The sequence below is a fragment of the Trachurus japonicus genome, chromosome 23 (genome assembly GCF_045865225.1).
Source record: "Trachurus japonicus isolate A0001 chromosome 23, Traja_1.0".
In the NCBI taxonomy this organism is placed as follows: Eukaryota; Metazoa; Chordata; class Actinopteri; order Carangiformes; family Carangidae; genus Trachurus; species Trachurus japonicus.
The window spans coordinates 816,072-841,632 of record NC_140929.1 but is presented as its reverse complement, the minus strand read 5'-3'; the positions used below and the strand labels follow the sequence as shown (position 1 = coordinate 841,632).

At 41.5% G+C, this 25,561-nt stretch overlaps 1 protein-coding gene across 1 annotated transcript in view; it reads right to left on the bottom strand.

Moving 5' to 3' along the window:
- ptpro (protein tyrosine phosphatase receptor type O) overlaps positions 1-25,561 on the bottom strand; it is a 98,475-nt gene that overhangs the window by 48,065 nt on the left and 24,849 nt on the right. Inside the window, exons 4-13 of the mRNA XM_085769918.1 lie at positions 24,060-24,212; positions 19,813-20,358; positions 17,751-17,912; positions 16,144-16,340; positions 14,379-14,499; positions 12,642-12,835; positions 11,121-11,232; positions 7,142-7,305; positions 6,008-6,128; positions 2,012-2,145 (exon numbers count right to left, since the gene is read on the bottom strand). Coding sequence (XP_085626044.1) covers positions 2,012-2,145; positions 6,008-6,128; positions 7,142-7,305; positions 11,121-11,232; positions 12,642-12,835; positions 14,379-14,499; positions 16,144-16,340; positions 17,751-17,912; positions 19,813-20,358; positions 24,060-24,212 — 1,904 coding nt within the window. The remainder of the gene's footprint in view (positions 1-2,011; positions 2,146-6,007; positions 6,129-7,141; positions 7,306-11,120; positions 11,233-12,641; positions 12,836-14,378; positions 14,500-16,143; positions 16,341-17,750; positions 17,913-19,812; positions 20,359-24,059; positions 24,213-25,561) is intronic.

Genomic DNA, 25,561 nt, shown 5'->3' with positions numbered 1-25,561 from the left:
CAGTTCATCCTCGATTACATTTAGATTACATAATGTGCATAGTCTGAGTTAAACCGACCTACTTCTACTGCCAGAGGGAGAATCACATAAACATCTCTTGGATCTATCCAAAGGCAAAGTCACATCGGGTTCTGAACAATATACATTTTTCAACTGGCAACAGGTTCTGAGCTTTGGTTTAAACCAGATATCATTAGCCCATTTTTCTTTATACTCAAGAAATAACTTATGTTTCACAGAATTAACATTACAACGCAAACCACTAGTGAAAATATGCTGTTGATCAGCCTCGCTAAAAATAGCTTTCATGTCACGATACCAAGGATAGTTGTGTGTTTTATCCCAGTTAAAGACTTTTTTGTCTTCTATCTTCTGGCATAGAAGACAAGCGATTCCAAAGCCGAAGCATTTCCCCTTTCTGATTAATCAGACAGGGTTCCAATCCCAGCCCATGTCACCCTGGAGAGCCAGAGCAGGAGTACATTTATGCACACCTAGTATGGAGCCATTTCCCTGACATTAAAAGTTTGCATTGAAAACAGAATGTGGCATTGTAATAACAATTTTTGACATTGAAAACAGAATTTGGCATTGTAATAAAAGTTGTATTGACACTGAAACAAGTATTGGCATTGAAAAATGTTGGAACACAGGCATAAAAAATACAATATTTAATTTGGATTTTTAAAAAAGAGATATTATCATGTAGTTTTCAATGTCAGTCTTCAGATTTCTTCTTTATGTCCATCTTTTTCAGTGTGTTTTTTTACACTGCATTTTCCCCCCCAGTCTCACTGGTTTTCAGTTGTTTTTTTTTCTGTTTCAATGTTCTTTTTTTCAATGCCAAGTTACTGTCAGGGTTTTGGCGTGGAGGGGAGGGTCTGAGGGGAGGGGCTAAATTAAATATTGTATTTTTTATGCCTGTGTTCCAACATTTTTCAATGCCGATACTTGTTTCAGTGTCAATACAACTTTTATTACAATGCCAAATTCTGTTTTCAATGCCAACTTTTAATGTCAGTAGTGGGGCGGATTAGCTCAATATTTTACACCAATCGTTCACTTGGTGATAAAAGCATGAAATTTGGTGGATGTGTTGGTGAATATGTTTCAAACAAATCTGGATATTAGGCCACCTCAAAAGCGCCCCCTAGTGGCCATGGCAGCCATTTGTTATGCTAATAAATGAATGATGAATATAAACTGCCCTTTTAATAATACCAACTGGTGATGTATTGTATATTGTTGGAAAGCCTGATTAGTCACCTTTACAACGAGGTACAGCTTGTAAGGATTGTGCGTTCATGGAAGGAGCAACGGGGCTAAACGTGTGGGTAGCGCACCCCCAAATATGTGCATCCCTGTGGGGCAGATTAGCTCAATAAATCACAAGAATTGTTTATTTTGTGACAGAAGCACAACATTTGGTGGATGTGTTGCTGGATACATTTTTGAAACATGGTTTTTAAGGATTTTTGCTTGTTGCCCGGGTCAACTAATGTTCCATGGGAGTTTTTTCGGTGGCCATTTTGAATTTATGTCCCCACGAATGGCGAAAACACCTATTTTCAAAACTCCTAAACCAGACATCATAGAAAGACAAATGAACACACTTTTTCCAATAATTATGACACTATAATACATAGTTGGTATTATTAAAAGGGCAGTTTTTATTCATCATTCATTTATTCGCATAACAAATAGCTGCCACGGCCACTAGGGGGCGCTTTTGAGGTGGCCCAATATCCAGATTTGTCTGAAACATATTCACTAACACATCCACCAAATTTCATGCTTTTATCACAAAGTGAACAATTGTTCAGCTACAAATTCTGTTTTCAATGCCAACTTTTAATGTCAGCTAGGGAAATAGCTCCATAACCTAGAAAACAACGAATAGCTCGACTTTGAAAAGCATTCACCCTGGATGATTCCTTACTTCCCCATATTCCTGCTGCATCTCAAGGGGCGATCCTGAATAAATTGAAATTGGAATTGAAATTGAAGTTACCTTGAAGTCCTTGCTGGTCTTGCTGGGTCGACACAGGACCTGGTAGTAGTCCACCACTCCCTCCTCGCTCCACAGCAGAGTGACGGACGAGTGCGTGGCGTTGACGGCGTACAGCGCCCGGGGAGGAGCCGGCTCTGAAACACAGAGAGTGAGTGTGTGTTAGTGTTAGTGTTAGTGTTAGTGTGTGTGTGTGTGTGTGTGTGTGAGAGTGTGTGTGTGTGTGGGTGTGTGTGTGAGAGTGTGTGAAGGCGGAGACGGCGACACACTAACACTTCCTCAACCACCAAAATACCAGCAGCTCAAAGAGGAAGTGGAAAACATTAAGTTTCATATTCACTGTGAGATTCAGAGGAGGGTGTGTGTGTGTGTGTGTGTGTGTGTGTGTGTGTGTGTGTGTGTGTGTGTGTGTGTGTGTGTGTGTGTATATATGTGTGTGTGTGTGTGTGTGTGTGTGTGTGTGTGTGTGTGTGTGTGTGTGTGTGTTAGGGCTGCACGATTATGGCCAACATGATAATCACGATTATTTTTTATCAATATTGAAATCACAATTATTGATCAGGATTATAATATTATACATTATGTTAGATAAAACATGTTTTTATTGCACTTTCTATGTGAAACAAACAAACAACAGGCTATGTGAACAAGGCTTTCAGTTCAAAATGAAACTTAAAATAAAAATAAATAATAAATAATAAAATCAAATCTACCCAAGACAAAGGGCTATAGCGAAAAATAAATATAAATACCATTGCAGAGTGCAGAGGTGTCATTCTGTACAGTACCGTACAGATACTTGTGTAAAAAACAAAAAAATAAAAAAATAAATCTGGTAGAAGCTGCTGATTCAACTCTTTTACTCAAATAAAAGTAATAAAGTACTTGTATTGTAGAGAAATTTCTGGGGGGGGGGGGGGGGGGGGATAAAGAAAAAAGTGGTAAAAATCCCTCAAAAAAAAAAAAGTTTAAAAAAAATTCTAGAAGAAATTGGTAAAATTTCTCAAAAAGAGATTTAAAAAAATATAATCAAAAAGTGTTGTTTCGGTCCAAACACTCTATAGAAGTGATTGCTGTCGGAAGATACAACTATTTAAGACTTAGATTAACACAAACATTCACCTTACTTCTGCTTTAATCACGATTATACATTATGTTAGATAAAACATGTTTTTATTGCACTTTCTATGTGAAACTAACAATAGGCTATGTGAACAAGGCTTTCAGTTCAAAATGAAACTTAAAATAAAAATAAATAATAATAAAATCAAATCTACCCAAGACAAAGGGCTATAGTGAAAAATAAATGCCATTGCAGAGTGCAGAGGTGTCATTCTGTACAGTAGCGTACAGATACTTGTGTAAAAAACAAAAAAATAAAAAATAAATCTGGTAGAAGCTGCTGATTCAACTCCTTAACTCAAATAAAAGTAAGAAAGTACAGGCTCTGAAATGTAACTTCAAAGTAAAAGTAAAAATTAATTTTTGCCATCACTGATACACAGAGATGTGGGCAAGAGTCTGTCCAGCATGGACGCAAGATTAGAAAAAATAATGATCAAAAACTGGTAAAGGTTTCTCAAAAAAAAAAAAAAAAAAGTTTAAAAATTCTAGAAAAAAGTGGTAAAATTTCTCAAAAAGAGATTTTAAAAAATATATAATCAAAAAGTGGTGAAGGTTTCTCAAAAAAAAAAAAAAAATTAATTCTAGAAAAAAAAGTGGTAAAATTTCTCAAAAAAAAGTTTTTAAAAACAATTCTAGAAGAAATTGGTTAAAGAGACATTAAGATGATGCTGATCATCAACACATTGTGTTTTTGACTTTAGTTTTCTTCTGTCTCACCGATCATTATTTTTATTTCCACTACTTCTAGTTTCACCTTCACTTCCTGCACGAGTTTCACATTAAAAGCCCCCACACAGGAGCTACTAGTAGGCTTTTAATCTGAAATACACAGGAAGTAGCCTATCAAGTAGTAGCCTATATTCAGCAGCCATTTGCAACGAATTAAAAACATTAAATTAACAGATAAAAGTGGTTGGCTGACTGTTGGTTGAGAAAGTTCTTGATTTGATGCAGCACAGCTCGTTTTTATATATGTTAATATTATCGCAGATGATCATCTTAATTTAAAGGATACTTTCCGTTTTTTCCAACCTGGACCTTATTTCTAGCATAAAATACGATCATTTCCTCCCCCAGATAACTTTGGTGTCATTTGGAGTCGTTTTGACGAAATTAGCCCCAGTGGAGCGGTGCGTATATCTGTATAATGGAGTCTACAGGGTCTAAATAACACATTATCTGCAGAGAAACTCCTTCATTTCACCAATATTTAGTTGTGATAGGCTAGTGCTATTCCCCTCTGAGTCCGGGGTTAGCTGTTATCAACATCCGGGGTCTGTAGGTTGACCTACTGACCTCTGACCTGGATGATGTCATCTCATTCTGATAATAATCATTCTGCTTCGGCATTCGGGTCCATTTTTATCTCAACTAGCCGGAGCTTTAGTGAGTCCAGGTTGAGGAGAGGAAGCCTGTGGAAGCTGAACTTCATCCAGCTGCTCATTTTGTTCTGACAAGTCACAAACACGCAGAAACCAACCGTAGCATTAGCGGTAGCAACAAGAGATGACATGACATGACATCATCCAGGTCAGAGGTCAGTAGGTCAACCTACAGACCCCGGATGTTGATAACAGCTAACCCCGGACTCAGAGGGGAATAGCACTAGCCTATCAGAACTAAATATTGGTGAAATGAAGGAGTTTCTCTGCAGATAATGTGTTATTTAGAGGCTGCATTCTGCTGCCCTGTAGACTCCATTACAGTTTTTTACGATTGAATAAACACAATTTTGATTGTTTTGTTTTGTTTAGCAAAACCCAACACACGAATAGCACAACCACATACCCAATTAGCAAAACACCTTAACTCCTTTGCAAAATGAACCACTCTTGTAAAAACTATACACTAACTTATCAAAACCATATTTTTTTACCATATGAAACACACACGTTGCATATGACTTAACTCTGTTTGCACCAGTTACACTCTGCTGTTGAAAACCTTAAACACTTTCGGCTAATTCTGCTTCTAAGTGCATAGAGTAGTATGGGTGAAGCACACAGTGAATTTGCAAAACATCGCTCGGATTTGCACAACTGTAAACACAATGTCTGCTCACACTTTTTGCGAATTTCATTGCTTAAAGTTGGACCTCTTCTCCTTTGAGCTTCACCTACTCCTGCTTGAGGTCTTCCTCTTCCTCTTCCTCGGCCACGGCCTCTGCCTCCTTCTTCTCCTCTTTCTCCGATTCCCCCTCTCATCCTCACTCTTCCTCTTCCTCTTCCTTCCATTTTGGTTAAGCTTGGTGAACTCACCTGCTGCATTTTTATAGTGCTTAAACCTGATTGGTGTGTCTACAATTAAGCAATCTTGTGTTTGCACACCTGATGGCAGTGTTCAATCAACTGGCTCATAGGTGTGGTCATTTGACAGTCAGTGCTTTAGAATTGCAAGGAAGTGTCATCTTGATATACTTCTGTGTCTAATGCATAGACGTGTGTGTGTTAGTGTTTCAAATCACGGTGTGTATTGTTTTGCACAAAGTGTGAACGGACTCATTGTGCTTACAGTGGTGCAAATCTGGGGCCAAGTTTTGCTCCTTGAGTGTAAGGTTTTGATAATTGGGCAAAACTTTAGATTTTAGTGTTTATTCAATCGTAAAAAACTGTATACGGATATACGCGCCGCTCCACTGGGGATAATTTCGTCAAAACAACTCCAAATGACACCAAAGTTATCTGGGGGAGTAAAATGATCTTATTTTATGCTAGAAATAATGTCCAGGTTGTAAAAAACGGAAATTATCCTTTAATCTTGGCAGCCAAAATCGTGATCGTGATTAAAATTCGATTAATTGTGCAGCTCTAGTGTGTGTGTGTGTGTGTGTGTGTGTGTGTGTGTGTGTAGATGTGTGTGTGTGTGCGTGCTGACCGAGCTTGATGATGTTGGGTACAGACGTGTTGCGGCTGCGCTCGGTGCACGCCGTCACCGTCAGGTTGTAGATGTCGCCGGGCGGCAGCGGCAGGCTGGCTCGCATCACGTTACGGGTCACCTGACACACACACACACACAGTCGCCATGACGATTAATGAGATCAATAATAATAACCAGGCTGTGATTGATTGATCAGCCGTATCTTGATGGTCTGTTTCCTGTTTGTTTTTTTGATAAGACAGACTTTTATTTTGAAAACTGGTGTCATGTAGCCTACTTCCTGTGGTGGAAAGAAAAAGACGGTAAAAACAGTGAAACCAGAACGGATGGACGGATGGATGGATGGATGGATGGATGGATGGATGGATGGATGGATGGATGGATGGATGGATGGATGGATGGATGGATGGATGGATGGATGGATGGATGGATGGATGGATAGATAGATAGATAGATAGATAGATAGATAGATAGATAGATAGATAGATAGATAGATAGATAGATAGATAGATAGATAACTGGATGGATGGATGGATGGATGGATGGACGGATGGATGGATGGATGAACACATGAACAAATAGAGGGATAGATGGATGGATGGAGGAACAGATGAACAATGGTAGGGATAGATGAAAAAATGATAAAATAGAGGGATAGATGGATGGATGAACAGATGAACAGGTGAACAGATGAATAGATGAACAGATGAAGGGATGAACAGATGAAGGGATGAAGAGATGAACAAATAGAGGGATAGCTGAATGAACAGATGAAGAGATGAACAGATGAACAGGTGAACAGATGAACAGATGAAGGGATGAACGGATGAACAGATGAAGAGGTGAACAGATGAACAGGTGAACAGATGAACAGATGAACGGATGAACGGATGAACAGATGAAGAGGTGAACAGATGAACAGGTGAACAGATGAACAAATAGAGGGATAGCTGAATGAACAGATGGATGAAGGGATGAAGAGATGAACAGATGAAGAGATGAACACATGGATGGATGGATGAAGAGATGAAGGGATGAACAGATGAACACATGAACAGATGAACAGGTGAACAGATGAACAGGTGAACAGATGAACACATGAACAGATGAACACATGAACAGCAGACGTACGTGGATGGAGTAGCTCCTCTCCGGGCCCTTCTTCGCCACGGCGACCAGCTGCCAGTGCAGCATGCGGGAGTGGGACAGGTCGATGAAGAGTTCCCCGTAGGTCCAGCGCACGTAGAGAACGCCCTGGGAGTAGTCCACCGAGGAGATGTGGGGGGCCTCGGGGGCTGCACGCACACACACACACAGAGACACACACACACACACACACACACACACACACACACACACACACACACTGGTCACATCTGAGTACAGTTGGAAAACGTGTCATGTAACACCAGAAAACACAAATATTTGAGTCATAGAGTCAATGTATATGTTCAAATTAGGGCCAAATGGTGTGAATTTTTGGAAATATTGTAGAGACATTTCTGGGGGGGAAATTTTTTTAGAAAAAAGTGGTAAAAATTCCTCAAAAAAAAAAAGTTTTTAAAAAATTCTAGAAGAAATTGGTAAAATTTCTCAAAAAGAGATTTAAAACAATATAATCAAAAAGTGGTAAAGGTTTCTAAAAAAAATTCTAGAAAGAAAGTGGTAAAATTTCTCAAAAAAAGTTAAAAAAATATTTTTTAGAAGAAAGTGGTAAAATTTCTCAAAAAAAGATTAGAAAAATGAATGATCAAAAACTGGTAAAGGTTTCTCAAAAAAAAGTTTTTAAATTCTAGAAAAAAGTGGTAAAATTTCTCAAAAAGAGATTTTAAAAAATATATAATCAAAAAGTGGCAAAATTTCTCAAAAAAAAATAGTTTTAAAAAAATTCTGGAAGAAATTGGTAAAATTTCTCAAAAAGAGATTTAAAACAATATAATCAAAAAGTGGTAAAGGTTTCTCAAAAAAAAGAAGTAAAAAAAAATTCTAGAAGAAATTGGTAAAATTTCTCAAAAAAAGATTAGAAAAAATAATGATCAAAAACTGGTAAAGGTTTCTCAAAAAAAAAAAAAAAGTTTCAAAATTCTAGAAAAAAGTGGTAAAAATTCCTCAAAAAAAAAAAGTTTTAAAAAAGAAATTGGTAAAATTTCTCAAAAAGAGATTAAAAAAAATATAATCAAAAAGTGGTAAAGGTTTCTAAAAAAAAAAAAAATTCTAAAAAGAAAGTGGTAACATTTCTCAAAAAAAGTTTTAAAAAAAATTCTAGAAGAAATTGGTAAAGTTTCTCTAAAAAAAGATTAGAAAAAATAATGATCAAAAACTGGTAAAAGTTTCTCAAAAAAAGAAAAGAAAAGGTTAAAAATTCTAGAAAAAAGTGGTAAAATTTCTCAAAAAGAGATTAAAAAAAATATATAATCAAAAAGTGGTAAAGGTTTCTCAAAAAAAAAAAAATTTAATTCTAGAAAGAAAAGTGGTAAAATTTCTCAAAAACAAAGTTTTAAAAAAAATTCTAGAAGACATTGGTTAAAAAGACATTAAGATGATGCTGATCATCAACACATTGTGTTTTTGACTTTAGTTTTCTTCTGTCTCACTGATCATTATTTCTATTTCCACTACTTCTAGTTTCACCTTCACTTCCTGCACGAGTTTCACATTAAAAGCCCCCACACAGGAGCTACTAGTAGGCTTTTAATCTGAAATACACAGGAAGTAGCCTATATCAAGGATTGAATACGAACAACAAACATTCACGGTGAAACGGGAGGAAGAACAGCACTCATCCACATGGAAGAATCTGATTGGGTTTTTTTTATGACATTGAAAATTAAAAGTAAGCAGCTGCAAAGCCAAAATAAATGTTTATGAGGATGTGGATCTCTAAATGTAGACCACTCTCACAGTTTGTGGAAATGTCAAAATATAACTGTATTTTGGGAAATGTCATGTAAGGAGCTACAGCAGATTAAGATTCAGATATGGAGGTTGGGTGCTTTATCTATGCAGATTCTCAGAAGAGACTGTTTTATCACTAGTGATGGACACTTGATTAAAATGCTGCTGTTGACGGGCAAGAAAGACGTTAGCAAGAACTGAGGAAACGAAACGAAACCAACAAAACCAACAAAACCAACGAAAGATCAATGATAAGATAACAGATAAGATAACAACTGTAGAAGAACTCTTTTTAACGGAAAACAGACTCATTCTGAGGCTACAGGAAGCACAACTGGGCAGAAAATGGAAATAATGCACCCAACAAGACTCTAAATGATGATACTGGACCCTAAAAAAAAATTCTAGAAAGAAAGTGGTAAAATTTCTCAAAAAAAGTTTTTAAAAAAATTCTAGAAGAAATTGGTAAAATTTCTCAAAAAAAAGATTAGAAAAAATAATGATCAAAAACTGGTAAAGGTTTCTCAAAAAAAAAAAAAAAAAAAAAGTTTAAAAATTCTAGAAAAAAGTGGTAGAATTTCTCAAAAAAAGATTAAAAAAAATATATAATCAAAAAGTGGTAAAGGTTTCTCAAAAAAAAAAATTGTTTTAATTATAGAAAAAAAGTGGTAAAATTTTCATCAACACATTGTGTTTTTGACTTTAGTTTTCTTCTGTCTCACTGATCATTATTTTTATTTTCCACTACTTCTAGTTTCACCTTCACTTCCTGCACGAGTTTCACATTAAAAGCCCCCACACAGGAGCTACTAGTAGGCTTTTAATCTGAAATACACAGGAAGTGAGAGACTGTTATCACTAGTGATGGACACAACTGTAGAAGAACTCTTTTTAACGGAAAACAGACTCATTCTGAGGCTACAGGAAGCACAACTGGGCAGAAAATTGGAAATAATGGACCCAACAAGACTCTAAATGATGAAACTGGACCGGCCAATCAGCAAGACGATAAGAACATTATGAACCCAGGAAGCTTTCTGCTTTAGCTTGTTTCTATTAGTTTTTGTTGTTGCAATAATTTGTCAATAAAGATTTAACCCTCATGTTGTTCTCCTGGGTCAGGGAAGGAAGGAAGGAAGGAAGGAAGGAAGGAAGGAAGGAAGGAAGGAAGGACAAAGAGAAGGGAGGAAGGAAGGAAGTAAGGAAGGAAGGAAGGACGAAGAGAAAGAAGGGAGGAAGGAAGGAAGGAAGGAAGGACAAAGAGAAAGAAGGGAGGAAAGAAGGAAGGAAGGAAGGAAGGACGAAGAGAAAGAAGGGAGGAAAGAAGGAAAGAAGGACGAGGGAGGGAACAAATTGGGACAAAAAGGAAGGAAGAAGGAAGGAAGGAAGGATGGATGGATGGGAAAAGGATTGTGGAAAGAAGGAAGGGAAAAAGGAAGGAAAGAAAGATGGAGGGAGGGAACAGATTAGGCCAAGGAAGGAAGCAGAAGGATGGATGAAGGGAAAGAAGGAAGGAAGGAAGGAAGGAAGGAAGGAAGGAAGGAAGGAAGGAAGGAAGGAAGGAAGAATTGAGAGCAAGAAGGAACTGAAAAACGAAGGAAAGACGGATGAGGGAGGAAACAAATTGGGTTAATTGGATCAAAAAGGAAGGAAGAATTAAGGATGAAGGAAATGAAGGAAGGAAGGAAGGAGGGGAAAAAGGAAGGAAATAAAGATGGAAGGAGGGAACAGATTGGGTCAAGGAAAGAAGCGGAAGGATGGATGAAGGGAAAGAAGGGAAGAAGGAAGGGAAAAAGGATTGTGGAAAGAAGGAAGGGAGAATGGAAGGAAGGAAGGGAAGAAGGAAGGATGGAAGGAAGGAAGGAAGGAAGGGAGGGAGGAAGGAAGGAAGGAAGGAAGGAAGGAAGGAGGAAGAGAGGAAGGAAGGGAGGGAGGGAGGAAGGAAGGAAGGAAAGAAGGACAAAGGGAAAATAGGAAGGAAGGAAGGAAGGGAGGAAGGAAGGAAGGAAGGAGGAAGAGAGGAAGGAAGGAAGGGAGGGAGGGAGGAAGGAAGGAAGGAAGGAAGGAAGGAAGGAAGGAAGGAAGGAAGGAAGGAAGGAAGGAAGGAGGAAGGAAGGAAGGAAGGGAGGGAGGAAGGAAGGGAGGGAGGAAGGAAGGAAAGAAGGAAGGGAAGGGAGAAAGGAAGGATGGAGGAAGGGAACAGATTGGTCGGTACCTGTGGTGAAGCTGACCGTGGAGCCGTCGCAGCAGCTGAGTGGCGGATCGCCCCACGTCACCATGGAAACACGGAAGTTGTAGTACCAGGCGGGAAGCAGGTCGGTGACCCTCTGACAGGAAACACAACCAGGGTCAGAGGTCAGAGGAACAGCCATATTGTTTTCTGATTGGCTAGATGGGCTCCTTTCCCGCCTGTGATTGGCTAGAAGAGCTCTCGCCTGATTGGTTGTTTGTTTTGGCTGTGAAACGCAGGCTGTCGTCAATCTAGTGTGATAAGCTGCATGATGATTTAATACATGCATGGTGATAAGTGCATAGATCTACAGACTCTCTGGACTCACACTTCTCACTAGAATGTAAACTTGGACTCTCTCTACTTATCTGTTCTGTCTAGCCTCCACCTGCTCTTTTTACTGAATTTAAAGGTACAGTATGTAAGAAATCTAAAGCAACTGGCTGTAAAATCCTCCTAATATGTCACAGAGACTCAGGAATAATGTTCATACAACATGATGAACTCACCAACAACAATAGTACAGCCAGAGTATTCACATTAAAAATCTTTTTTTGCAGACTGCAAATCATGTTTATGTTTTGATTTTACTATTGGCATGTTGCGCCACCTAGCGCTCTCTCCTAGTCACGGCGGCGTCAGTGGCGTTTCAGCCTCAGTTTAACCCTATACTAACCCTGCTGCTTCCACTGAGCTGCTGCTACGACTGGGAGGAAAAACCAGATCACTGTGTTTTGAATTTGACTGCAGTAACCGTTTTTGGCCACATTCTTACATATTGCACCTTTAACCAACTCCTTTCTTCATTGCCTAAACCCAACCAATGGCACAATTACACTTCTCACTCAAACTCAAAATGTAAACTTGGAATATAAATTTAAAAACTAAATTTACTCCATTACTGTCCACCACTGGTCAGAACACACTAAAGGTTTCAGTTAGTGCTATTTTAGTTTACTGCACTGCAAAAACTCTGAATCTTACCAAGAATATTTGTTTTATTTCTAGTCAAAATAAATCTCATTCTACTTAAAATCAGACTCATCACATTAAAAAGCAGCTTGTTTTTAGACACTTTTTACTTCTTTCAAGCAGATTTTCACTTGAAATAAGTAGAAAAATCTGATAGTGGAGCAAGTTTTTCTTTCTTATTACAAACACAAAAAAAACTTGCTTTCACTGGCAGATTTTTCTACTTATTTCAAGTAAAAATTAGTTTGAAACAAGTGAAAATGATCTAAAAACAAGTTCATTTTTAGGTGATGAGTCTTATTTTAAGTGGAAAGAGATTAGTTTTGACTAGAAATGAGACATTTGGACAAGAAATAAGACAAATATTCTTGGAAAGATTTAGAGTTTTTGCAGTGTGGAGTACTGTTGTGAGATGACGTTGAACGGCCAAATCGAACAACCAATCAGAGGAGAGCTCATCTAGCCAATCAGAGGCGGGAAAGGCCAAAGGAAGACGAGGCGTGTTGCGTGTTGCGTGTTGTGTTGTTGCGTTACCACGGAGGCGATGATGGAGGCGGTGGCGGCGATCTCGTAGTAGGTGGTCCACTCGGACGCCAGCGTGACGGGGTTGAAGAAGAAGGTCTGCAGCACGTACTTCCTGAAGGCCACGTGGTACGGCCGCTGCCAGCTCAGGATGACGGCGGTGGGGCCCAGCGGGTACACGGCCAAGTCCCGCACGCCGGTCGGCTCTGACAACACAACACAACACAACACACACATCAATAGGCTGTACTGCAATCTTCTTCTTTTTCCACAAAGTTGTTATTTTAAATAAGCCTAAATAAATATGTCTTTCATGAGAAGGACCCTGTGCAGCCCCTTAGAATTAGGGGACAAATTGTAGAGGTCGTAAACAAGTTCAAATATCTAGGTACATATATTGATTGTAACCTAAATTTCAGTGAAAATACAGACCATATTTTTAAAACCTGTAACCAACGTCTCCATCTACTGCGCAAGCTCAACTCCTTTAGAGTGAGCAGCACATTATGGAAACAGTTTATAAGAACCTGATAGAGGGCATTCTAACTTTCAACATGGCAATGTGGTAGCTATGGTAATCTAAATATTAAAGGAAGAAGCAAGTTGCAGAGAATAGTAAACCTTGCCTCAAAAATCATAGGGACAAGACAGAAACAATTAAGTTGTATTTACGAGGAAGTGCTAAGGAAAAAAGCTGTCAAAATAGCAAACGATCCGTCTCATCCTCTCAATAGGGAGTTTGAACTTCTTCCCTCTGGTAGACGTTACAAAGTACCAAGGGCAAATCCTAATATTTTTAAAAATTCCTTTATTCCTAATGCAATTGGGGCACTGAACACCATGTTGATGTGTTGATGCGATGATGTGTTGTAATGTAACTGCCACTGCTGTCCTGCTTTTTGCCATGAAGATGTCTGTGTGTAAGTGTTGTTGTTGTTTTTGTTGTTGTCCTGCTTGTTGTTGTTGTTATTGTCCTGCCTGTTGTTTTTTATGAGACCAAAAACAAATTTCCACATCGTGGACAAATAAAACTAACTAACTAACTAACTAACTAACTAAGCCCATGTGTTTCTTTTCTAGAATCCATCATATTCAAGATGTTCACAACCATCACACACGACAGGTTGCAAAAGGCTTATTTGTTGTACTGTACCTTTTGTGAAATCAAGCTCAATGCAAAAAACAGTCCTATACAGAGCCATATCTTGTTGGAACAAACTACCTGATAATGCTACAAGTATAGATACGATTACTGGTTTTAAAAAATGTCTTAAAAGACAATGCCTGACAGGCAGATAGCAGAGATTTTTAACATCTGATTGATCTCAGTCTGTCTAAGGTTATTTTAGAGTTTATGTCTTGTCATAACTGATTTTGTCAAATTTGTTTTTGTTGTTGTTGGTATGTTATTGTATTGATTTGTTATTGTTTTGTTTGAAATTGTTACTATTACTACTTATTATTATTATTATTATTACTACTATCATCTTCATAATTATTGTTGTACTATGCAGCTTTTCATATTGTTTGGAAGTTTAGTCTTTTCATGTGTGTTTGATTATTTTATGTGGCTTTTAATGGACCCCAGGAAGAGTAGCTGCTACCAGGTGTAGCAGCTTGTGGGGATCTTAATAAAATAAAATAAAATAAAATAAAATCAGCGCCGAGAACACAGGCCTGACATCACACACACCTGAGCTGGCGAGACAGAGACAGAGAGAGAGAGAGAGCGAGAGAGCGTGACCTCACCGATGTCGATGATGACGGGCTCGGACGGCGGGCTGAGCAGCGGCCCGTTGGTGTGGAACACCAGCACGCGGTACTGGGCGCCGGGCGTCAGGTTGGACACGATGTCGCTGGTCGAGTTCTCCTGAGGAAACATTAAGAAGAAGCTGTAATCAATCATATCCCCCAATAAAATATTAATATAAAAAAAAAAGAAGAAGCTGTAATCAAACGTACCGATTTGGCCAAAATGTAGCATGTAGTATGTAGTATGCAAACAAAAGCTAAATCTGCAGTATGCGAAAAACTCCCGGATGTCGTACTGATTCATAAATATCTCCAGTATCTGACTACATCAGTCTACATTGCGTACTGTTATGGCGCATTTCCACTAGCACGGCTCGGCTCGGCACGGCTCGGCACGGCTCGGCACGGCACGGCTCGGCACGGCTCGGCTCGGCACGGCTCGGCTCGGCTCGGTTTGGTTTGGTTGTGTTTCCATTACAACTGAGTATCACTAGTGCCGCCGTGACGTCATTTACACGGCGCCGAGCAACGCTCTAAACTCTGTAAATATATAACTTTAGCAACATTTGAAACATTTTCAGGCGAGAAAGTAGTCGTTTAGATCCCCAACGTGTTGAAAATCTGACTAAATACCAGCTGTTTACAATTTTGTTTCAACGAAGTCGGCATCACTAAAGCTAGCCGTAGTGAGCAACGCACTTCCGGTTATTTTCACAAAATAAAACACCCGTTGCCTTTTATCATAAGGAAAGCCATTACGATAGAACTGGTGCTTTTACTTTGTAAACAGGAAGTGAACCTACCCTCGCTGTAGCTAGCTTTAAACCGCCGTTTTGACTGCTCTCGTCCCGTTAACGGCATTTAACCGTTCAATATGCCTTACCGGAGAGTCTACCAGCTCTGAGATCGGCCTGGTTCATTGTAAAACATTTATTTATTGATGTAAATGTGGTGTTTTCTGTGCGTTCAGACCCCAAGGCAGTGCTGCTCTTGTCTAACCACAAACAAACTGCTGCTACAGCCACAATTGTTAGATTTCATCAATGAGACCAACATTTATCCCCTAAAAAGAGTTTAAACAACCGGTGGTAAACCTCTAAAAGCCATCGGGGAAGTTAATTAGCGGTGGTTTTCTCCACCGGGGCGAGGCTCGTAGGCTGGCCGGCGGAGCAGCTCAGCAGAGCGGCTGCTGCCTCTATGATGTCGCGGTCGCTGCTCGGACCTGAAAAACATCGGAGCAAACTTCTAAACAGCCGTCGTTTGGATAAACTAACCGCACATTGGGGATCTAAACAGTTACTTTCTCGCATGAAAAAATATTAAAACTTAATAAAGTCACGTAGGTAATAACAGGCTTCAGCAGGAACATTTCTGTTGTCGGTCGTCGAGTGGTTATGACGCTTCCAGTGACGACACTCATCGGCCAATCAGTGGAAGGCAGTCGGCTGACGTCACGTTTTAGTAACGCTTCGGCTGCTTGGAACCAGGGCTGAGGTGATACCAAAAGTACCTGGTTGCAGGTACTGCGTGCTAGTGGAAACACGCAAATAGCGCGCCGAGCCGAGCCGTACCGAGCCGAGCCGAGCTAGTGGAAACGCGCCATTAAGTTACATAATAACAGCGCTAGAGCGGGAAATAAAACAGCTTTTCTCCTGTTTTACAGCTGCCGCTACCGGTTGCTGTGAAATGCATTCTGGGAAACTTATATACTGTTACTGCGGTGTGAACGGCTGATCAGCTGATCAACAGTACATCCTGATACCTCGCTGCAGTAGGCGTTCTCCATCCTCTGGCTCAGACTGGGCCGGCTGCAGGTGGTGGACAGCACCGACACCAGACTACCGTTGTGGTCCTCGGAGGACTGAGCCCAGGACACGGCGGCCGTGCTCGAGTCCAGCAGCCGCACGCTGACGCCCCGCGGCCGCTCCCTCAGCTCCTCCAGCAGCTCACCGCCAGAACCTAGACAGGAGAGCAACATCCAATCAGCTCATAGCAAACACCACCCACACCTAGACAGGAGAACAACATCCAATCAGCTCATAGCAAACACCACCCGCACCTAGACAGGAGAGCAACATCCAATCAGCTCATAGCAAACACCACCCACACCTAGACAGGAGAACAACATCCAATCAGCTCATAGCAAACACCACCCGCACCTAGACAGGAGAGCAACATCCAATCAGCTCATAGCAAACACCACCCGCACCTAGACAGGAGAACAACATCCAATCAGCTCATAGCAAACACCACCCGCACCTAGACAGGAGAGGAACATCCAATCAGCTCATAGCAAACACACTGACATGAAGTCAGTCTAAACTAGGATTACTTTAGATTTTTATCATATGTTTATCAAGCTTTTGTATAGAACGAATCTCCTTGTTGTTTACAACTACTTCCTGGTAGAAAACCAGCATGAGAACAATAGTGACGGACCAGAGTTTCACTATATTTATCTACTTTTTCATGTTTATTTACTGTTTCACCGTTTAGACTAATCTGATGTTTGTAAAGTTTATAAAACCAATGATTGGACAAACATTACTATTTCTGTGTGCACATTTTTGTAATTAGTCATGGTTATCAGAGATTAGCCGGGCTAACGGTTAGCTACCTGTTTAACTTTAATAACTCAGTGACTCAATAAACGCTCCATGAAAAAATATTTTCTCCAGCGGATATCTGAGTTCCAACATGACTGAGCTAACTGGAGTAGTTTCATGTCGTGTCCCACAACGGGAGGGTTTTAACAGCTGACGTCCTGCTGTTAGCTTAGCTACTGTTAGCTTAGCTACCGCCGTTAGCTTAGCTACCGGCGTTAGCTTAGCTGCTGTTAGCTTAGCTACCGTTAGCTGTCCCTGTCAGCTGAACCACTGATGCTTTCTAGACACTGTGATTCCCCCAAACTGAATAAATACAACACATAGCAACACAAAACACACACACAGAAATAGTAATGTTTCTTCCATCATTTCAGATTTGTCTAAACGGTGATAGGACGTGAAAAATATGATATATAGCTAAACTCTCGTTCGTTACTATTGATCTCGTTCAAATTACAGCTGGTTTTCTACCAGGAAGTAGAATGTAAACAACAAGGAGATTCGGTCTATTGCATTGTACAATGTTAAATCATGTTAAACCATGTTTGTATTTATTCTGTATGAACAGTTTTTGTACCTCACAGATGTTTGCTCATTAGCTTAGCGCTGTAGTTGGAGAACGCCGCCCTACAAGCCCCTGGAGGTTGTTTTTTTTGGCATTTCCCCTTCACATCGTCTTGGATTTTATATGTTATATCTTTTTTTAAGTTTTTGATAAGTGAAAATAAACAATCAAACAAGTGGGCGTGGCCTAGCGTCTCACCCAGGTAGAAGGTGAAGCCCGTGTGGGCGGAGCTCTCTCTCGCCTCGCAGTCGCCGGCCGAGCTCAGCGTGGTGACCAGGACGCGGTACGTTCCCGACTCCGTCAGCTCCGTGAAGAACTCGTGAGTGTTCTCGTCCACCGTCGCTGTCTCAGTCGAGTTGCCTGGGAAACAGTGAGAGGCACCTTCATCATCATCACCATCATCATCATCATCATCATCATAGTGTATTTTATCGTGAAAGGAGTCGGTTCATTTGTTCTGGTATCGTCCTGTTGTGTCTGCTTTTTGGAACTAGATTTGTTTTCTATAATGCTGGGGGAAGTCAGGGACAAAAAGAATTATATTGGGAAAAAGTTTAATTTATAACGCACCCAATACTGAGTTCCTTAATGTACATACATAGATTTAAAAGTTTTGTTAAACATCAATTTATCTTGGAGGGTTTCATTTCCTACTGCAATCCTGCATTTTATTTATTTATTCTATTCTCAATGCACTTATTTTATGTCTTGCTGTTGAATGACTGTTTGTTTATTGTACAGCTGAGAAACTGAATTTCCTTCGGGATAAATAAAGTATTTATCTATCTATCTATCTATCTATCTATCTATCTATCTATCTATCTATCTATCTATCTATCTATCTATCTATCTATCTATCTTTCCGACGAGCAGTATCGTATGGAAAGATGGAGAAAGTTTATTGAAGCTGGGGGGTGGAGAGGAAGTTAAGCTAACATAGCCATCAATGCTGAGTCAAGCTGTGTCTGAGGATCCCCATGTTTTAGTTTTAGTTTTTCTCAGTGTCTGCACATGTACTTTTAGTTTTTGTTTTGTTTTGTTTTTGTTTTTTGTATTTTCAGTTGGATACTATCCCCTGCAAAATAATTTAACCAGCCGGTGGTAAACCTCTAAAAACCTGCGGGTAAGTTAATTAGCGATGGTTTTCTCCCCCGGGATGAGGACGGAGGTTGGCCGGCCGAGCAGCTCTGCAGACCGGCTGCTGTCTCTGTGATGTCCCGGTCGCTGCAGAGCTTCACTTCTCTGAAAAACATCGGAGCAAACTTCTAAACAGCCGTCGTTTGGATCAACTGGCCGTAGATTTGGGATCTAAACAGTTACTTTCTCTCACGAAAACATATTAAAACTTAATAAAGTTACATAATAACAGGCTAGAGCGGGAAATAAAACAGCTGTTCACCTGTTTTACAGTTGTTTGTTGCTTTATATTGTCCTGTTACATCTTGTTCTGCTTTTTTTCGTCCTTTTGGTTTGTTTTGTGTTAGTTTCTAAGCCTGTGAATATTCTCATTTGTCCAGGTCATAGTTATATCAAGGAAAATGCAACTGGACTTAAATGTCTTCCTAGACAAATAACTAAGTCCAGTTGCATTCGATGTGTTTGTTTCTGCTTTTAAGTCCTAAAAAAACCAAAAGGTTAAAGGGACAACGAGGAGTTTTGTAAAAGTGAAGTGTTTCCTCACTACATTTATGAGCCTCCGCACCGTGAAATTCTTTGACCGGCGCAAGACAGACTCATGTTTTCATTCATCAAGAATTAAAGTCAGAGGTTGGAAGACGATCACATACCGTCGTAGTTCCCACCATAAACGGAGATTCGGCGGCGTTATTCTCATGACTCGCCACGAAACCGAAAGTAAAGAAACGCTGGTCGGCTCGCCCAGCATTTCCACCACCACTAATAATAACAAAATAACCATAGAGACAAAACTTTTTTCGTTCTGCCGACGGAGAAACTCCTCGTTGTCCCTTTAAGTTTTAATATGTTTTCATGTGAGAAAGTAACTGTGTAGATCCCAAATCTACGGCCAGTTGATCCAAACGACGGCTGTTTAGAAGTTTGCTCCGATGTTTTTCAGAGAAGTGAAGCTCTGCAGCGACCGGGACATCACAGAGGCAGCAGCCGGTCTGCAGAGCTGCTCGGCCGGCCAACCTCCGTCCTCATCCCGGGGGAGAAAACCATCGCTAATTAACTTACCCGCAGGTTTTTAGAGGTTGACAACTTTTATTGTGAAAGTCTTGGCTCCACTTCCTGCTCCTACCGTCTCTGTAGATGTAGACGTTGAAGCCGTCGTAGCTGGTGGGGGGGCGGGGGGGCAGCCAGCGCAGCTCCAGGAGGAGGGGGGGCAGCGTGGTGGGCAGCACGTCACCGTCACCGTCACCGTCACCGTCGGCGCCGAGGCCCATGGCCGAGCCCGGCTCGTTGGAGTCCTCGTACTCCGTCACCACGGCGTTGACGAACTCCTCGTCGCCGTCGGCGTCAGAGGGGGAGGGGTCGGTGGCGTCCGGCCAGTCGCTCTGCGGCGCCGCCTCCGTGGTCCAGTCGGGGGCGGTGTCGGTGACGTTGAGTCGGGGGGGGGAGGGGGGAGGGGTGGAAGCTCGGCCCACTTCCTCCTCCTCCTCGCCTCGTAGCTCCGCCTCCTCGCCGCCCCGTAGCTCCGCCTCCTGCTCCTCCATCAGCGGGACGTCGCGCGCTCGCCGCGAGCTGGAGCTCTGGCTCCGCCCACTCTCCTGGCTGCTCGGCTCAGGCTCCGCCCCCCGGCTCAGGTGGACGACCTTGTGGGAGACGTTGAGGGGGGGGTAGGGCACTGTGGGGGCGGGATTATTAGATTATTAGAATTAGAATTAGAAATACTTTATTTAATCCCCGAGGGGAAATTCAAAATGGGGCAGCGTGGTGGGCAGCACGTCACCGCCACCGTCACAGAGCAGCAGCAAGACAATACAGACACCAACACAGATCACAAACACTGAGTAAAAATACATGAAGACATAAAAACACATAGTGTATTAAAACACAGAATAAAAAAGAAATAAATATATGAATACGAGATGCGTGTAGAAGGTTAAAAAGTTAAGAAGTTAAAGAAGTGCTGGGTCCAGGATGCTTATGGTGACTGAATTAATTCATCAGATTGACGAGCTGTATTGCAGTGGGTATGAATGAATGTTTATATCGCTCTCTTGAGCAGCGGGGAGGATGGTTACCACAGCAACTGAACACACACTAGCCTACTACACAACAGTGAAGTCACAGTTTATTTATTAAGAACATTTTAAAGCAGAACTATGCAAGTCGGCCGGAAATAGCTCGCTCCTTCGTTGGTTTCTCTTTTTTTCCCTCTCCGGAGCTCCCCCACAGTTCTGGGAGCCACATGTCACTGTCGTAAAAAAAAAAAAACCTCCACCCCTACACATGCTTGTGTTTACAAGGAAGCTGTTGAAGGTAGAGAGGGGTGTTTGCTAAGCCCTGCTAACACGGAGCTAGTGCTAACACGGAGCTAGTGCTAACACGGAGCTAGTGCTAACACGGAGCTAACGCTAACACGGAGCTAGTGCTAACACGGAGCTAACGCTAACACGGAACTAGTGCTAACACGGAGCTAGTGCTAACACGGAGCTAACGCTAACACGCATAGATATACTGACTAGATGGCGCCTTCTGCTTCTCAGCATACGTCAATAGCGCCGCCATCTTGGTCCGGGGTTCCTTCTGACCATAGACACATAAACGTCTGACCAGCAGTCAGACCAGTCAGACCCTTGTAGAACACATTTCAGTGTATTTATGCATGTGGGAGTATGTAGGCCTAAGTGTATGTTTAATAACTACATTAAAAAAGAAATTATAAAAAAATTTCAAAAACGTTTTTGTTGTTGTTGTATCATAAATATCTGTCTGACATTTATAATAAACCAAACGGCTTGAGAATCGGTTGAATATTCGGTGAGTTATGGTGATTTTAATGGTTGATAGACGTCTGCCTCTGTTGACTAATGCAGGAAGTAGACACGGCTTCACCTGACCAAGATGGCCGCCGCGTTGACGCATTCCATTCGATAGAGTTGCCGAGGAACGCGGCATCTAGTCAGTATATCTATGAGTGCTAACACGGAGCTAACGCTAACACGGAGCTAACGCTAACACGGAGCTAACGCTAACACGGCCACACAGACACAGACACACATGAATAAAGGTTCCAAAATGCGAAGGCGTACATGTGTGTGTGTGTGTGTGTGTGTGTGTGTGTCATGATGTATTACATTATCTTATAAAAGATCCATGGTGTGTGTGTGTCTGTGTTAGCATTAGCTCCGTGTAGCCACAAGCCGAACTTCATCAGTACAAACATTTCATGTTTCCATGGTTTCCTCCGACTTTCCCAACTCAAACCAATCACGATTCATGACATCATGACGTGATCTGCGTTCTTAGAAAGAAGGAAGGAAGGCAGGCAGGAAGGACGAAGGGAAAGAAGGAAAGAAGGAAAGAAGGAAAGAAGGAAAGAAGGAAGGAAGGAAGGATGGACAAAGGGAAAGAAGGAAGGAAGGAAGGATGGACAAAGGGAAAGAAGGAGGGAAGGAAGGATAAAGGGATAGAAGGAAGGAAGGAAGGCAGGAAGGACGAAGGGAAAGAAAGAAGGAAGGACAAGTGAACGATGGGAGGAAAGAAGGAAGGGGAAAAAGGTAGGAAAGATAGATGGAGGGAGGGAACATATTGGGTCAAAAAGGAAGGAAGAAGTAAGGACGAAGGGAAGGAAGGAAGGAAGGAAGGAAGGAAGGAAGGAAGGAAGGAAGGAAGGAAGGAAGGAAGGAAGGAAGGAAGGAATGGAAAAAGGACTGTGGAAAGAAGGAAGGGAGAAAGGAAGGAAGGAAGGAAGGAAGGATGGAGGAAGTGAACAGATTGGGTCAATTTGACCCAGAAGGACGACAGGAGGGTTAAAGGGACAGTTCAACATTTATCCGGCGGGGCAGAGACGTGAGCTGCTAAACGCTATGAGATCATCATGTAACATTAGAACATTAGAGAGTTGTTTTAGAGGGAAACGCAGCCGGAACTACTTTCCAGACACGGCTGCTGCTGGGCGGAGGGATTTCAGAAGAGAAAGTAGTTCAGAGGATTTGCTTCACGTGTCGTAATGTCACATAATCATACGTTATTATTTCATAGCCATGTCATTTTTTAGCAGCTCACGTCTCTGCTCCGCCGATCTCAAAACAACATGCACCGGTAATTAAAGGACAATTCCAGGCGAATTCAACTCGGGGGTGTATTTTCATATCATTTTAGGTCTAACAGAATGAATCTGAAGATTTTCAGTTTAATGTCTCCTGTTTTGCGGTAGTTGTGTCTGTCCGCGCATCGCCACGGCAGCAATGAATGGGAGTGGATGTAAGTTCTGCTGTTTAGGCTGTTTCCATCCCTCAAAGCCGCAATTTTTTTCCACAGACAGCGTCAGATGGAGACTCAAACATGCACCGAGAAGTTTATTTACTTCAAGCAAGCCGACATGTTTGTAAAACTAGATCTAATTCAAAGTCTCCCGGAGTCTCGCGCGAGCCCGAAGTTGCAGTGTTGGTGTGTTCAGGTGCAGTCGGAGCTACCGCTTGTGTCATAAACACAGGAATATCAACTCTTTACTTGCTTCAAGTGTACATTTTTTTCCACAGACAGCGTCAGGTGGCTACTCAAAGATGCGCCGAGAAGTTTTTTTTACTTGAAGCAAGTAAAGAGTTGATATTCCTGTGTTTATGACACAAACGGTAGCTTTTCCCACTGCACCTGAACACACCGAGCACGGCAACTGGGTCTCGCGCGAGACTCCGGGAGACTTTGAATTAGATCTAGTTTTACAAACATGTCGGCTTGTTGAAGTAAATAAACTTCTCGGTGCATGTTTGAGTCTCCATCTGATGCTGTCTGTGGCTTTGAGGGATGGAAACAGCCTAAACAGCAGAACTTACATCCACTCCCATTCATTGCTGCCGTGGCGACGCGGGGACAGACACAACTACCGCAAAACAGGAGACATTAAACTGAAAATCTTCAGATTCCTTCTTTTAGACCTAAAATGATATGAAAATACACCCCAGAGTTGAATTCGCCTGGAATTGTCCTTTAAAGGAGATGAACCTGCTGCTACGACTATAGGGATTATTATGGTGAGAGGAGGATCTGAATAAATGTTGAACTGGCCCTTTAAAAACAACCTCAGTCGACTGAAGTGCAAAAAACACAATATAATAATAAATAAAACGACACAAGGAATAAAAGGAGGAGGGGGGGGGTGATGTCATTAATACATTCACAAACATCCACCACCATGAGCCTGAACCAGACAAGTTGTTTCCATAGCAACCAAAGGTCTCGTATTATTCAGTGTGTGTGTGTGTGTGCAGCAGCTTCGTGATGCCTTCAGGGGAAACGGGAAGTCCGACTGACTGACTGACTGCCTGTTGTCTGCATCGTTTAGCTGAGGAATGGATATACGTATATCGCCATGGTTACCTGTCCTGTGGTGAACGGGCGTGTGCGTGATGTCACTGCGTGCGATCAGCGCGGTCTGGTAGACGGTTGCCTCGGAGATGAGCTGGAAGGTGATGTTGCGGTAACACACCCCCGGCAACCAGTGTTTGAACACCGTCTTCCCTTTGTAGAAATCTACACACACACACACACACACACACACACACACACACACACAAGAGCGTCAGTCACATGACTCAACAGGCCCCGCCCCCCCAACTAGAGCACTGGAAAAGAGAGTAGCGACACCAAAGATATTCAATAAATGGAAAGATACTCCATGAGCGGCTGCTCCAATGATATGAAATGGTTTCACTTCCTGTCTCTCTAAGTGGGCGTGGCCAACCGTCACCCCACCTCGTCTGTGAACGTGTGTGTGGATTTATACAATTTTTAGGTAGATGAAAGTGAGATATTTATATTTTCTTATGATAACATTAAATATTTACACTACTAACAGTAATATTTAGCATGCCAAAAATAATTTAAATCATTTTCACGGGAGTTCGCGGCCATTTGTTTGACGTTGCCTAGGAGATCGGTGCCAAATCTCGCGAGAGTGTGTCGTAGAGACAGAGACAGGTCTGGAACAAAGTGGATTTTCTCCGGATCTCTCCGTCTGAAAATTACCATTTTGGTGTCAAACTGTTCAGAAGAGATGTGGCTTGTGAAAAATGAGTCCAAAATTTGCTTCAGTGACCGTGGGGAGAAAGGACAGACCATAATCGGTGTTCACATTAAATTGTCCCATAGGAATCAATACACTCCAAGCTGCCTCTGGTCTCTCTAAAGGGGCGTGGCCGTGCAGAAGCCCACGTGACATGCATACAGGAAGCTGACTCGTCATGAAAGGTCTTGGTTTATAAACCGTCTTTGGCGACACCACCATAGACTCCCGTGGTCACTTTATTCTCCCCCTAGTGGCAGGATGTGGGTATTGCAAATCCGCCCAAGAAACCCATTCACTCCAATGTATGTGTGTTGCCAACTTGCTTGTAAATTGATGAAAACTGCTGTGTTTTTGCTTTTAGGTGCCTTGGTCATATTAAGTTATGCTTATAATTTATTTATTTCAAAATTTAAATTGAACAACTGTTTTTTTTTGTTTTTGTTTTTATTGGCCCGGCTAAACCGAACGTACACAACTTGCACATGTTTTACAAAATGTCAACAAAACATGACAACTTCTGAACCGTTTATGACAGAAACGAGCTGTAAAAAGCATCTGAATTGTGAGATTCTCTGCTTTCCGAGGGTCATTGAATGCTGCATCTATAACAAGGGACCGTGTAGGTTGTGTGTAATCACGTGGTACAGGAACAGATGCCAGGTCACTGGCAAAAACTTTAACTGCAGTTTTCTCAGGTTTTAGAACAGAATAAGAGAGTAGGAGATCGTAATTCAAATGGCCACATCTAGAAAACCATCAAATGTCTGACTCTGACTAGGGAATCATTTTAAAGCTTATTTTCTAATCTTTCCAT